Source organism: Xenopus laevis, chromosome 7S, assembly GCF_017654675.1.
Source record: "Xenopus laevis strain J_2021 chromosome 7S, Xenopus_laevis_v10.1, whole genome shotgun sequence".
NCBI classification, from domain to species: Eukaryota; Metazoa; Chordata; class Amphibia; order Anura; family Pipidae; genus Xenopus; species Xenopus laevis.
In genome coordinates, this window is record NC_054384.1 from 62,058,996 (window position 1) to 62,073,353 (window position 14,358).

Sequence of the window (14,358 nt, forward strand, 5' to 3'; positions counted from 1 at the left end):
GAAAATTATATTACAAACATACGACATACTGCACCAATATTTTGAAATTTAAGAATATTAGAAGTCATGGAATCTCCAAGTTATTGTTTTAATATTCTTACAGAGTATCCTGGAGTAGGGGGGTACATTATTTTTAAAAAAACACATGCGTTTTTGATCTAGGTATATGTTTAAATATATATGGGGGAGTAGAGTGCTAGAAGTTTAGGAGGTCCGTGGGGTGCACACACAATGTGCTGCAAGTGTGGGTGGAATGGTAGTGCACATGCCATGAACATCAGACATTGAATGGACAGTGGAAAGTGGATATTGTCCACCAAACTTATGTCTGAACTGCAGGCTTTTTACATATTTACTGAATATTTCTGAGGATTCTGTGATAATGTGGAAGACATTACTGTCACTTGGTTACATTTAGCTGACTTGACCATCTCAAGGAAAACTGTAAAATATAATTTAACATTTATGACTCTCTCTCTGATTATGAAGAGTGACAGATATCTACAGTAGTTGTACAGTATATGACTTTATTTGCTATTCAATACATACAGTACCTGCAATTCTAAGAGGCCTTATTTATCAATTAACTATTATTTCATTATCCAGCCTGCAGGATACATACATTTTCTGGAGGCCACGTGGTCTACTTAGCTTAGCATGTCTTGGAGTCTCTGTGCTCTGCATCACATGCAACATTTATGGTATGTTTATTTATGGAGCAATGTGTAACAGAGCCAGTTCATGGGCAGGACACCTGCCCTTTGGCCTGGTGCTTTATAACTAAATTACAGTATCTGTGCAGTTGAAACAGTGCTTTGTATGCCTGGCAGTGACCTTAAATAAGCAACTATTTGTTACCCAAGTCAATTGAGTGCAATTAAAGAGAAGTTTGCAAACTAAATCACATGGTGTGTCATTCAGCAAAGTAGATTTTTAGGCCTTTTAGTAACAAAGCAGACAACAGTACTTAATAAAAAGATCAGCAATGCTTGTCATATAGAAACAGGATAGAAACATTTTCCTTTGTAATCAATTATAAATATGCTGCTGCAGGCAAAGACAAGCTCTACATCTCTAATTACTGATAGATACCAGATGCCATTATCTAACTACATGTAAGTGATTTATTTGGTAGAGCATCCTGTAAAATAGGAAAGAGAAATGGCGGTATGGTCCGATTGCAATTGTCCTGCTGCTGAATTGCATACAGCTCTCATTATCCTCCACCCAGATGCTAGGATGTAATGGAATGTTCTTTCCTTTGGATCTTTTAGAGAGACATTGCACATACAGAGGAGCATTGATCCTCTAACAATAAGCTTCATGGTTTGGTAATGGCCTGAGTTTAGCCAAGTATAAACAAGATAAAGGGAAAGGAGGGGTGCAAGTCTTGTAGTAAGTTATCTGTCTGAGAGAGGGTAAGGAATAGAAAAGCTGAAGGGATAACAAAGAAATTAAGAACATATACAAAAAGATATTTGAGCAGCACTCCGATTTTGGTGAAAAAAGTGTGCTTGAGGCACAAATAAAATTACACTTTTTTCACCAAAATCGGAGTGCTGCTGAAATATGTTCTTACATATGGATTAGACCTGGGCAGACAGAGTCACGGTCAGCACCCGACACTACAAAAAGCGGTGAGTGTGTTTGTGTAGCACTACTTTAAAGGAATAAAGAACCTTTCTTTTTTTGATTTGAAAGTCACATCATTCTCATTTAGCTAAGAAAATTGTTATATGAATGACCTAAAGTAATTTATAACCAATAGTAATAACTTTTGGACTCCTTATATGTTGGCTGACAAAAATAGAATAATATAACTATTCAGCATACACAGATATTGCTAATAATGTGGACTATATATTAACATTTTGCTATCTAGTTATTTTGTCTTATGGTGATAGCTTTGGTCAGGGTTGAGGGTGGTTTGGTTTACAAGAGATATTATAACCTCAATGGACAGATTAAGGTTTTGAAATGGCCTTCACTATTTTATTGATAATCGATGGGTAGATATGCAGTGCATGCAAGATACACTAAAAATATTTCTGAACTAGAAGTGTTCTTGTTCCTTGTAAACATTTTATTGTTATTTTTGTCCTCATTTATTAATTTACAGAAATAGTGATTACTGAACCATACACCAGAGAACAGGAGATGCACAAAATATTTTATATATCAAATCCAATACATACTATTTGGCTATATACCAAACCAAATAGAAACACAGGTTCTCATATTCAAATTGGAGCTAAATGAATAAACGGCATTGTAAATTAAAAATGTGACGTCTTCAGCGACATGTTATTAAGACACATCAGTGCCATTTTGGGTTTAGTCAAGCTGAATATTAAAGATTACTGATGTTGAATTGAGCTGAATTCTGAACTGACTCCTAGATTCCTAGATAACCTACAGGTAGACAGCAGCAGAAGGGCAAACATGAAGCAATAACAAAACATCTGTTAATCATAAGATAATGAATAATATTAACAAATTAAGACATACATTCATACTTACTGAATATATTAAAAATGTTTCATAGCAAAAGAGCCAAGCATACGTATAAATAAAATTAGGGATCTAAAACATATCAACCCATGCTGTTAATGTAAAATGTCCACTGAATTATGTTCATGCACTATACATTCTGATAATGCAAAATATTGATTACACCCTTTCTCATACAATCATATACAGTAAATACTCCAAACGGAACTGGGCAATATCCTAGAAGTCTTCAACAAAGCTTTCTAATTGTAAATTAATTTGCCTCCAAATACAAGACATAATTGACTGAGATGTGTGATTCAAGATACAAGCACGACAATTACTACACTACACATAAACATGTATACTACTGACTGACACATATACTGACTATCTTGCCATAGCTTGGACTGATTTTTTTTAACTTCGTTTCATTAGGAATAATAATGAAACAAGAGTCAGACAGATATATACATTACATAAGGTTATGCAATACTAAAATGAAATGTGAGTTAAGAATACCAAAAGCTGCTTACTAATAATTTGCTTATTTAAGGTTGAAATGAACTCCATCAGAATAAACAAGTAAACAAATACACAAACAAATAAATAGGTCTCCAGGTTTGTCTTGTGCTATGTTATAATTCCCACTGGGATTTACTTTCTAAGTTATGAGTAGACCTTAGGTCTTGCAGGGGGACAGTTGAGTAGCGCTGCAAAGTGCAAATCAGGGCTGATTTTTCACAGACGTGATATTTAAGATGCCTTAAAATGTGTTACACTGCATTCCATGGAATGCAAGGCAATTTAGTATCAAACATTAGGAATCGAAAGCTAGGATTTGCTTGCATTTCCTAGGCAGACATGAGATGAGCAAGTTATATTTGTACAAAATAAAATTCATATGACACATGACAATACTGGCTTAGTAAATACATGTGCAGAGGTGTTTTGCAGTGTAACACAACTTGTGTGGTTAATGTTTAGCATAAATATAAATCCACCTTTATTGGCAGGTCTCTGCGTTGAAGCTCTTTTCCCCTTACCTCAGGCTCAACACCCAAGTCTCCTTGTGGCTATTAAAAAGTGCACATGTGCTTGTTTTATACAACATAAAATTATAGGGGGCGGGGCTCTGCTGCCACTGGATTGCCCTGCTATATAAAGATTTCATATTTTTTAATTTCCTTGGTTATTTAGACCAAGTATGGGAGGCGGATTGTGTTTTAAAAAGACAAAAATACATTATTTCAATCCCCGGCACACATGTATCACCCACATAGACCTCTCTATGCACTCATGCATATAGACTGTAAACGTATACTAAACTAAATCCTAAAATCAATATAGCTGTGGATTTTATGATTATTCAAGAAGTAATCCAAGTCACTCTTACAGGCATTAATAGAATCTGCTATCACAACTTCACTGCCCTCACCATGAACCACCTTTCGCTGCTTCAAATTAAAGTTAAAATCCTCAATAATTAAAGGGCTGACCTCTTTGTTTTTGTCCTCTTCGCATCCTTGACAGTCTTTTCTCATATTTTGATACGTTAAATTTTTTTTACCAGTTTAATTGCATGTCTTTGGACAGGGGCAGAAAACCGTGCTGCATTCTCAATTGAGGCCTTACCTAGGATCTATAAAGAGGCACAATAATGTTTTCATCCCTCAAGTTAATGTTTTTAATATACAAGAGAACACTTTGCTTTACTAGCCACTGAATGACAGTGGCACTTTTGCATCAAAGGGTGCACTCGGTTGGGATTGATGAGAACAGACTGGGCACAGACATTGTTACAAATACAAATACAGATACAGTGCATGGAACGTGTTTAGGTGCAATACCTGCTTACATTTCAGCAGTCATAAAGGAGCCCTAAGCTCTTTTATATATGGCCCTTTTGAGAACAGGTGGAAAGTCCAAAGTTGGACAGCCTGGCGTTGTCGTTATATGTGATAATTTGTCATTTATAATTTTGCCAATGACTTTGTTTCAAAGGAGCCCTTTTGATTTTTTGGATTCAGGGAAAAGATCCTATCTGTTTAAATGTGGCAGCAGATCTGTAGGGGAGGGTGAGAGGTCACTAGGCATTTTGTGGCACATGTAGAGGAAGTGATGTCACTTCCGCAAGTTTTAGGACGCAGTTAGGTCCGGTGCTAAGCATGGACTTACTGTAAATACAGCACTGGATACACAGTGAAACAAATATAACATTTGATAACACAGACATGCAACCTACCAGAGCCCCCTACTTAAGGGACAGTATACCACCTTTTTAACATTACTTCTATAAATAGGACTTATGCCCAACATACTTTTTCTCTTTTGTTTTAATTAAGAAATATGTATGGTTTTTGTTATTGCTTGAATAGGCGTGGCAAAATCTGTAATTGAAAGTAAAGTCCCATTCTACTTCCTGGTTTGTTTAAGCACAAACAAAATAAATCAACAGTCCACTGAGAAGCCCTCTGTTAAAACAGATCCCAAGCTGCAGCCTTTTAGGCTTTGAGACTAGGAGCACTTTTTTTCTACTCATACACTTAGGTGTTCTATTAATACGGCCACCCATCCATTGAGTACAATCTCAGGAAACTGAATTTGTTCAGTCACTTTACCTTCATTTTTTTTATTTTTTGTAAAATTGTATTTTGTAAAAGAAAATGTTATGATCTTGTATTAAATTAACCAGCTGTGTGCATTGTGTATGTATAAACACATAATGAAAAAAGCAGAAAAAAAACTAAAGGCTAAATTTCAACATCACCTTTTTGTACAGGCAACCTGAACGGAAAAGTGCTTTGAGATGGAGGCCCCTCTGGTGTGCCTAGATGAGGAGTTTGATGACATCCGGTCTTATTCTGAAGAACGCCAAGAAAGATCTCGGGGAATGTACATGACATCTTCAAAACTCATTGAGGATGCCTCTCTCTCAGAGCTGGAAAACTTCAGTTCTGAAATAATCAGCTTCAAATCTATGGAAGATCTTGTGAACGAGTTTGATGAAAAGCTTAATGTTTGCTTTCGGAATTATAATGCCAAAACTGAGAACTTGGCACCTGTAAAGAATCAACTACAGATTCAAGAGGAAGAGGAGCACATCAGGGATGAAGAGTAAGTGACAGATATAAAAATAATAACACACATAAAATTGTGCCACAGTTGCCATCATTATATGATTTTCTTCTAACTATCTAGGGTAGCTTTATGTCTATAGCTTTAAGCACTTATGTGTTGATCTATTTACCATCAAACTTCATATTTCAACATGTTTTATTATTCAGTATGGGGCAGATGCATCAAGGGTCGAATATCGAGGGTTAATTAACCTTCGATATTCGACTGGGGAATGAAAATCCTTCGACTTCGAATATCGAAGTCGAAGGATTTTGCGCAAATACTTTGATCGAACGATCAAAGGAATAATCGTTCGATCGAATGATTAAATCCTTCAAATCGAACGATTCGAAGGATTTTAATCCAACGATCGAAGGATTATCCTTTGACCAAAAAAAGTTAGGCAAGCCTATGGGGACCTTCCCCATAGGCTAACATTGGGTTTGGTAGCTTTTAGGTGGCGAACTAGGGGGTCAAAGTTTTTTCTTAAAGAGACAGTACTTTAGAACTTTAGAATTTTATAATAATTTTAAGAAACTGACACTGAATTATAAGCCCATGTACAATAAAAGATAACAAAGTAATGACAAACATATTTTCCCACAGTCTAGCAGCCAGACTGTTGTAATTTTCAATCAGTGTAAAGTGCTACAATTATATGAAAAATGCTCTGCATATGGACGAAAAGTGGCAAACACAAAGATGATTATTTACTAAAACTCCAAATGTTCTCATTATTTTATTTAAACAAGTTCAATCAAACCCAACAATTTTACTTTATTTATCAATAAAATAACTAAAAAAATTTGGTGTGGGAAAAGACTAGATAAAATCGTGAAAAGATTTTTGAATCGTACAAATTGTTTTGGATTTGACGTCCGAAAACCACAATTTATTCAGACTATTGTACGAAACCCAGGGCAGATCATGATATCTTCAAATTGTAAAAGAGACATCTGCCGTTGATTTCTACATGACCTTGACAGGTTTGAGATGGAGTATTTTCAAATTCGGCCTTTTAGCAGCAGCCTTGGGATATAATAAATCCTGAAAAGTTTTAGTAAATACCCCCCAAAGAGTGATTTTTGTGTATTTTTGTAAATGGCGCCCGGGGAGTTTTTTGGTCTCTAAAGCCCGCCACGCATTCGCTCATAGTAAAGCAGCCAGATCACTGACAAATTTGCTTCCCACCCTCCCAAACTGTGTTCAGTATTGGCCAAATAGGCCCATACACACTCGCTAGTATTATCACAAATGATTGGATCAGGAGGGTGTGCTGTTTTCATTCTTCTGGCACAATCTGGGCAGATTACAATAATATGCTTGTGTATACCTTATTTTCACTGCAGTGGAGTTTTGAAGGTCACTTGTTAGCAGTAATGTTTTTTGTCTTTATGATAGTTCACAGTCCAGTAATAAATGCCAAGTTCTATATCAGTTCAATTCAAAAATTGGTACTATTAATTGTAATAATAATAGTAATATCCTTTGAGCCGCAGTTTGAGCTAAACCAGTGAATCACTTCCATATGTAAAGGACATGACCTCCTTTGAATAAAGGATATACCAAAGTATTAACACAGACCCTTTAATCATAGGAATACTGTACATTTTAAATTCAGATTTCCCACTACTGATCCAGTGTCCCAGACACTTTCTCCTCTTTCTATGGCTTCTTTATTGCCACATCCTTCTCTAGATTCACTGCTTTGAAGCTTCCTACATCCAACAAGATAAGGCACTTCTTTTCTTCCTTTTCTCTAATTACCAATTACAGTTTAAAGAGTCCCGAGCCCCATTTATCCTCTTCACTTCACCAATCCTTAGTGCATCTAACAGAGATCTTCCATCCCTCTGTGTACAAAGAAACACAAACACTTCCTCTGACCTTCTTGGAAAATCAATGCACTAACTTTGAAGAACATATTAACCCTGAACAAGGTTGCTTTTCTACTACCCAAGGTATGCCATGCCACTGAGAGATTTTTTGGAGAGTGGTGAATCTAAGGAAAGTACATCCTTAGACCACTCCAAAGCATTATTTGCATGACTCAGAAGTATTGATTTTTGTAACCAAATGCTTGGCAATTCTTATGTAACTGCTTAATGGAAACCAGCCAATGATGAAACAGCCTGAAGTGGTAAAAATACAGCAGCTAATAAAATAAATTGGCTAGGAGTAAGTTGCTGATATGGACAAGAAATGTCAAATTTTGAACACATTTGATCAAAAACTAGAGATTAAAGATCAATGCAGTCTGTTTAACCTTGTCAGCTATAACTTTGATTCTTCTTATTTTCTTGGCTGTCTATGCATAAATTAAATAATGTTGGAGTGCAAACAAGTTTGGACTGATCTACCTGATAACCACAGTGTTTCCAAGTAGGCCCCAGACCATCCTTATCTTGACCTATACCAATTAGCACTATCTATATTTAATTGCTGCATGAGTTAGCAAAAGTGAATCATGAAACATTTGCAGAGAAATCATAAAACTACCAAATAGAAATAAAAACAGTATGGATATATATTTAACAAACATTCTACAGATAATGTTTATCGGTGTCAGTGGAATGGCTTATTAATAAGTAATTGTAAAACATTCATTAGTTCATTTACAGTAACATGTTATTGATAGAGCCTGACAAAAGGGATGTCTGTTTGTTTGCATTGCATTGCATTGTTGTAAACTGTGGAGAATTGCAATGTGATAAATGTTTTATAATGTAATCTTAGTATATTGGTTTATTATTTAGATAAATCTATTCCATTCAGACTAATTGACTGTGATAAATTGCTAGACAAAATATGACAAATAGCCTCATATGGGGAAGGGCACACAGCAGATAATTGCATAGGAAGTTATAGCCATTGCTTTCCACAGGTGGGCTTTGGGCCTCTCAGCAGCCATCTGAGTTTCTATGATGATGCATTTGCTGTACATCATCATGGCAGTGATAGCTGCTTCTGCCCTAATGCTGTTGAGTTCATAGGGAACACTCCCCCCATATAAACAGCATTTTGCAAAATGAAAGAAATCTAAGCAACGAAGCAATATGCATTGATTAGAAAAATGTAAATGTATTAGTAGCTGAAAAGAGAATTTGTTTATCCCTTTTTATTCTCTATTTCTGACTTGTGAAACAATTTAGCAGGTCAGTTGTTCTTCTAGAGGTCTGTTAATTAGCTAGATTTTGCTTCATTGTTGTTGGATGAGTCAGAAAAAAAAAATATAATATTGTAAAGTTGGTTAGAGTTGATTTTTTTAATGCAAAACCAGTCCCCCTTAAATGAAAATATGTTCTTTTTTTATCTTTTATAAATGTTTGTTAAAAGATATGTTATTAAGGCAACGGAGACTGAGATACTGAGATACAAACATGAGTGTGAAAAGGCTATGGGGGCTCATTTACAAGCACAGTGCCACAAGTCCTTCTTTTTTCATGTTTTTTACAAATGTAGAAAAAATCTGTATATATTGAAACTGACCAATGGGTAGTGCAGAAAGACAGGATGCATGCAATGTCCAGCAAAAGAAAATTGCATTATGTTTTCTCATCAATCATTCACATTGAGCTTTTCTCAGGCATTACCAATAGGATTATGTCAGGCTAATCAAAAATAAAATGAGTATATACTATACAAAAAATGTTTTATTGTAAAAAAACAAAAAACAAATGTACAGTGTGTGCTAAATAGTTATAATGTACTGTGTGTAGTTTGTGAATTCTGCTATTTGAGACAGAAAATGTAATGTCCAATGAGCACATCCGTTTTACCAACACTGCTTATTTGAAAAACATTACTACTAATTTATTTATTCAATTTCCCTTTCTGTTTTTGCCTTCTGAATTCTAGAACCCCATCTCTGCATATAGGATCAGAATCAGCATTCTGCCATTATGTAGCAGCATCCACCAAATAAGGAAGCTGCCTGCACTGCCTGCAAATAATGTAACCAATGATAGCCAAACGTGTAAAGGTGTTTTACACATTTCTGTATCTGTGTGAGTGTAGCCTCCTTCTAAAACAAGTCGGAATCAGTGCATGAATAGGGTCATCAGACAGTCGTTAACTATAAGGAACAACTTTTTTTGATTCATCTCAGTTGTTTGGGCCAGTGTGTCATCAAAATATGAACATCAACGTGTGTGACCAAATTGCAAAATGCTAACTGTACAGGAGGACTGACGCTATCTTATACTGCAGCCCATGTGGTTCCAGCCAAAAGAAATAAATGGAATGGAACGTAGAAATAAAGCGTGGTACCGCATACATAAAGGATAGCGGTACCAGTTTGTGGATAATAAAAAATAAAAAAAAGTCTTTTAAAATGCAAATTTGCATTTAAAAGATCAATTTAATGATGACCCAACACATGTATACATGGGTGACCACCTGTTTTATGAAAGAGTAGACTTTATTGATGCATCTGGTGCGCTATACCTTTGAAAAAGAAACTGGGTATATCTGTTTGTGTGTAATGTTTAAGACCCATTGTGCATGGAAATTTAAAATATGGTTAAATTAAATTGTTCACTTTGTAGTCATTTCAAGGCACAAAACTGGCAGTGTTGTGGACTTTATTTGACATTTATATTTTCTGATATTAAAATAAAGAAGCCTAAACCTGTCAGTTGTAGTGATAATTTCAAATGAGCTCAGTACATAATGAAGAAATACCCTTATTTGTTGTATAAACAACATCCTGCCTGTAATAATTTACATTTATAGTGCAACCCTTATTTACTGCCACACAAACAAGTTTGGCAAAAGTACATCAAATTACATTTTTTTAGGCTTGTAGTTTTTGGCCTGACATCATGTACAGTTTTGAAATTGGAATGTTATGCATTTATGCCTGTCTAGGCTTCTTTACAATCCACTCTTATGCCACCCATGTCTGCGAAAAAAAATGTAGAACGACTGCCTGGGGGCAATCCTTAAACGTTTATGTATATCATCCTCAAGAAGGAGCACTCGCAGCTCTTACAAATAATCAAAAAAATTTAATGTAATGTGGGCACAGAAACTGACGTTTCGGCTGGAACACCAGCCTTTTTCAAAGTGCCGAAACGTCAGTTTCTGTGCCCACATTACGTTCATTTTTTTTGATTATTTGTAAGACTTGTAACACAGCATTGTATCCGACCTTTATCAGGAGGGACCGAAACGTCGGATGCAATGCTGTGTTTTTTTTTACAAATAAACACTTCATTCACAAGAATTAAAGAGTGTGCTGATCCTTCATCATTCTGTATCAAACACATTGATTTTGCACCTCTGTCTCATAAAGAATTGAGTGCGGACACCAACAGCACCAACAGCACTAGGACAAATGCCCGACATACATATATATCCAGTCACTTTTCCTGGAAAGTAGCCATTATTTATGAAAATAAATCTTTGCTGGTGGAAAGGAACCTTATGAAAACCAAATGGCCTCTAACTGTTGTATAGTAAACTGAACTGTCACAAAAGGAGGTGACCTCATCTTTGAACACATAGATGGCTATTTTATACTTGGGCAAGGCTAGCCCCAGCTGGCATCAACTAACAAAGAGATCTTTTATTTGCAGGGTCTGGGATGCTCTCACTGACAATTATATTCCACTAACGGGAGAGACATGGAGAGATCAGAGCCTTGAATCACTGAATGGAAACATGTCTGACTCTGAGGTATTTTCAGCATTTCAGAATTGAGTATCATGTCTCTCTTGTCTTTTTATGCCAGTAATCAGTGAACAGAAGGGAAACAAGAACAGCCTTTGTACAGGTTGATTTAATTGATTTTAATTTACAGACTGAGAAAATCCTGAGGATTCAAATAGAAATCCTTTACCAACACAGAATTACATAAAACACATTTTAGTGCCATAATTCTGAATAATCTGCAACTTAACCTAAATGTGTCCTCATATTTTGCTAATCATAATACTAAGACAAATTCAAGCTTTAGGAAGGTATTGGCGTGTCATACTTTTTGTATAATAGTTCTCCAGCCTTTAACAAGCATGTCTAGTTAACATCCCAAATGCATGAAACTTGGAAGCTTTAAATTTATTTAATTTGTTCACTGTGAAAGTATATTAAGTATATTAATATTAAGTATATTAATCTTTGTTTCACTGCTAATAATAAACGGAGTCTGCACTTAATGACGTGGTTTTATTAACAGCATTACTCACCAGGTGACAACAAAATTGCATAGCCGTCTCATTACATTGGTCAGGCTGAGGTTTTAAACAATGAATATTATTATGGATATGTATATAAAAACATTATTATATTTATATAATACACAAAAGCTATGAATATCTTGTAAATTATATCCTTATAAACGGTGAGTTCTGATGTCATCAGTTATAAAAGGTGAGTTCTGATGTCATTTCTGTCACATGACTCACTGAAACTTGTGTATTATAATAAATAAAGTACCCCCAGTTGTAAAATATGAGGATATTAGAAGTTACCTTGGAGTTCCATGACCTGTATAAAAACACTCGGCCTTCGGCCTCGTGTTTTTATATGGTCATGAAACTCCTCGGTAACTTATAATATCCTTATATTTTACAAAAGGGGGTACTTTATTCACTATATAAAGACACTTTTATTAGTAGCTAACATTTCATTAAACTGTAAATGTAAAAAGAAGGAGTTAAGACAAGTCTATGCTAAGCATGCATGTAGCTTCCAATAGAATTCTGCTTAGTAACAGGATTTCTAAATAAAGGCCAGTGTAGACTGTAGAGAGGCCCTGGGGAATGAAACAGGAAATGTAAGCTATAATACGCTATGTTTAATTGGCATGAATGTGGATGGGTGACGACAGGGTGACGGTTGGTACAAAAGGCATGGGAGAGATGGACAGTAGAAAAAGGTTACTGAGCAAAAATGTGAAGAATGAGGTGAAATTAAGTCAAGGAAAAGAAATAAAATGCAAGGGAATTTAACTTTTTTTGTCTTTAGCTTTGGATATCTGAAAAATGCTATTTTTTTGTTTTCTAATTTGATTACATTTTTTGTTCTAAAGCAGTAGGAATATACTGTATGGAGAACATATTCTGATATATTGATGTTTAATATGCATACTGTAAACTGTTGTCCAAGAGGCAATATTATATTGTGGACTCATTTACAAGGTGTATGGGCAGTACTTGCAATGTATAAGTGACTGGAACATAATCATTTGAAAAAAAATATTGTTTTAACAGTGTTAACCTTTAAGCAACCGACCATCCCCTCCACCCTACCTGCCTGGACCACTGCACCAGTACAATATACAAAAAATAGGTAGACAGCATGTTTAAAGGAAAACTATACCCCCAAAATGAACACTTAAGCAACAGATAGTTTACATCATATTAAGTGGCATTATAAAGAATCTTACCAAACTGGTCTATATATTTAAGTAAATCTTGCCCTTTTACATCTCTTGCCTTGAACCACCATTTTGTGATGGTCTATGTGCTGCCTCAGAGATCAGCTGACCAAAAATACTACAACTCTAACTGTAACAGGAAGAAGTGTTGAAGCAAAAGACAGAACTCTGTCTGTTAATTGGCTCATGTGACCTAACAAGTATAGTTTGTTTGGTATGTTTGAGAGCACATAGAATCGTACGATCTCTGGGGGCGGCCCTTGTTTTTTAAAATGGCAATTTTCTATTTATGATTACCCAATGGCACATACTACTAGAAAAGTATATTATTATGAAAATGGTTTATTTACATGAAGCAGGGTTTTACATAGCTGTTTTAAGCAATATCTTTTTATAGAGACCTACATTTTTTAGGGGGTATAGTTTTCCTTTAAGTAAAGTAAAGAATAGTCAAAGGTCATTGCAGGTAGATGAAGCAAGAACATTAATGTCAGCGGTGTAATAGGTTATGCTGTAGAGGCTTGTCTACTCTCTTCTCAGTCCACGGATTCCAGATTTTAAGGAATTTTTGCCAGGGCAGAAGAAGAATCATTCTGCCCATGTTAAGCCAAGGTCGTACCTACGTTCTAGTGGTGTTGGACCCATCCAGTGGATTAAAGTATTTTCTGGTTGGAAGACCAGGGAGTTTTTATAGAAGTCAATGGGGTTCGTCTGTAACAACTTTACTTCCCCAATTTATAATGACACTTGAGTTATTCAGCATTGTTGAAAATTAATCAAACAATGTGATTCTTGTTTGTACTAGTTTTTTTCCACTAAAAAAATTGCAACCAGGTTTTCCCGAAATAAAGTTCTTAAAGAAAAAGGGTGTTTCTGTAAAAAACTCACACATGGTTTGTTGCAAGGTTTATATTTAAACTGGGGCCTTAATCATGGAGGGTTGGCAAATCATATTTTTATTGAATCTTTGTGACCATTAGGGGCTGATTCACTAAATTCGAGTGAAGGATTCGAAGTAAAAAAACTTCAAATTTCGAAGTTTTTTTTGGGCTACTTCGACCATCGAATGGGCTACTTCGACCTTCGACTATGACTACGACTTCGAATCGAGGGAAACTTCGACCCCCTAGTTCGGCAGATAAAAGCTACCGAAGTCAATGTTAGCCTATGGCGAAGGTCCCCATAGGCTTGCCTAACTTTTTTTGATCGAAGGATATTCCTTCGATCGTTGGATTAAAATCCTTCGAATCGTTCGATTCGAAGGATTTTATCGTTCGATCGAAGGAATAATCCTTCAATCGTACGATCGCAGAATTTGCGCTAAATCCTTCGACTTCGATATTCAAAGTCAAAGGATTTCAATTCCT

General features: G+C 35.6%; 1 protein-coding gene across 4 annotated transcripts in view; it reads left to right on the forward strand.

Annotated features, from left to right (window-relative positions):
* Nucleotides 1–14,358, forward strand: part of fez1.S (fasciculation and elongation protein zeta 1 S homeolog) — a 41,672-nt gene that overhangs the window by 1,512 nt on the left and 25,802 nt on the right. For all 4 annotated transcript variants that reach the window (XM_041571314.1, XM_041571313.1, XM_018227738.2 and 1 more), the window contains exons 2-3: nt 5,273–5,607; nt 11,190–11,289. In XM_041571314.1, the coding sequence (XP_041427248.1) occupies nt 5,300–5,607; nt 11,190–11,289 (408 nt within the window). In that variant the 5' untranslated portion in view covers nt 5,273–5,299. The remainder of the gene's footprint in view (nt 1–5,272; nt 5,608–11,189; nt 11,290–14,358) is intronic.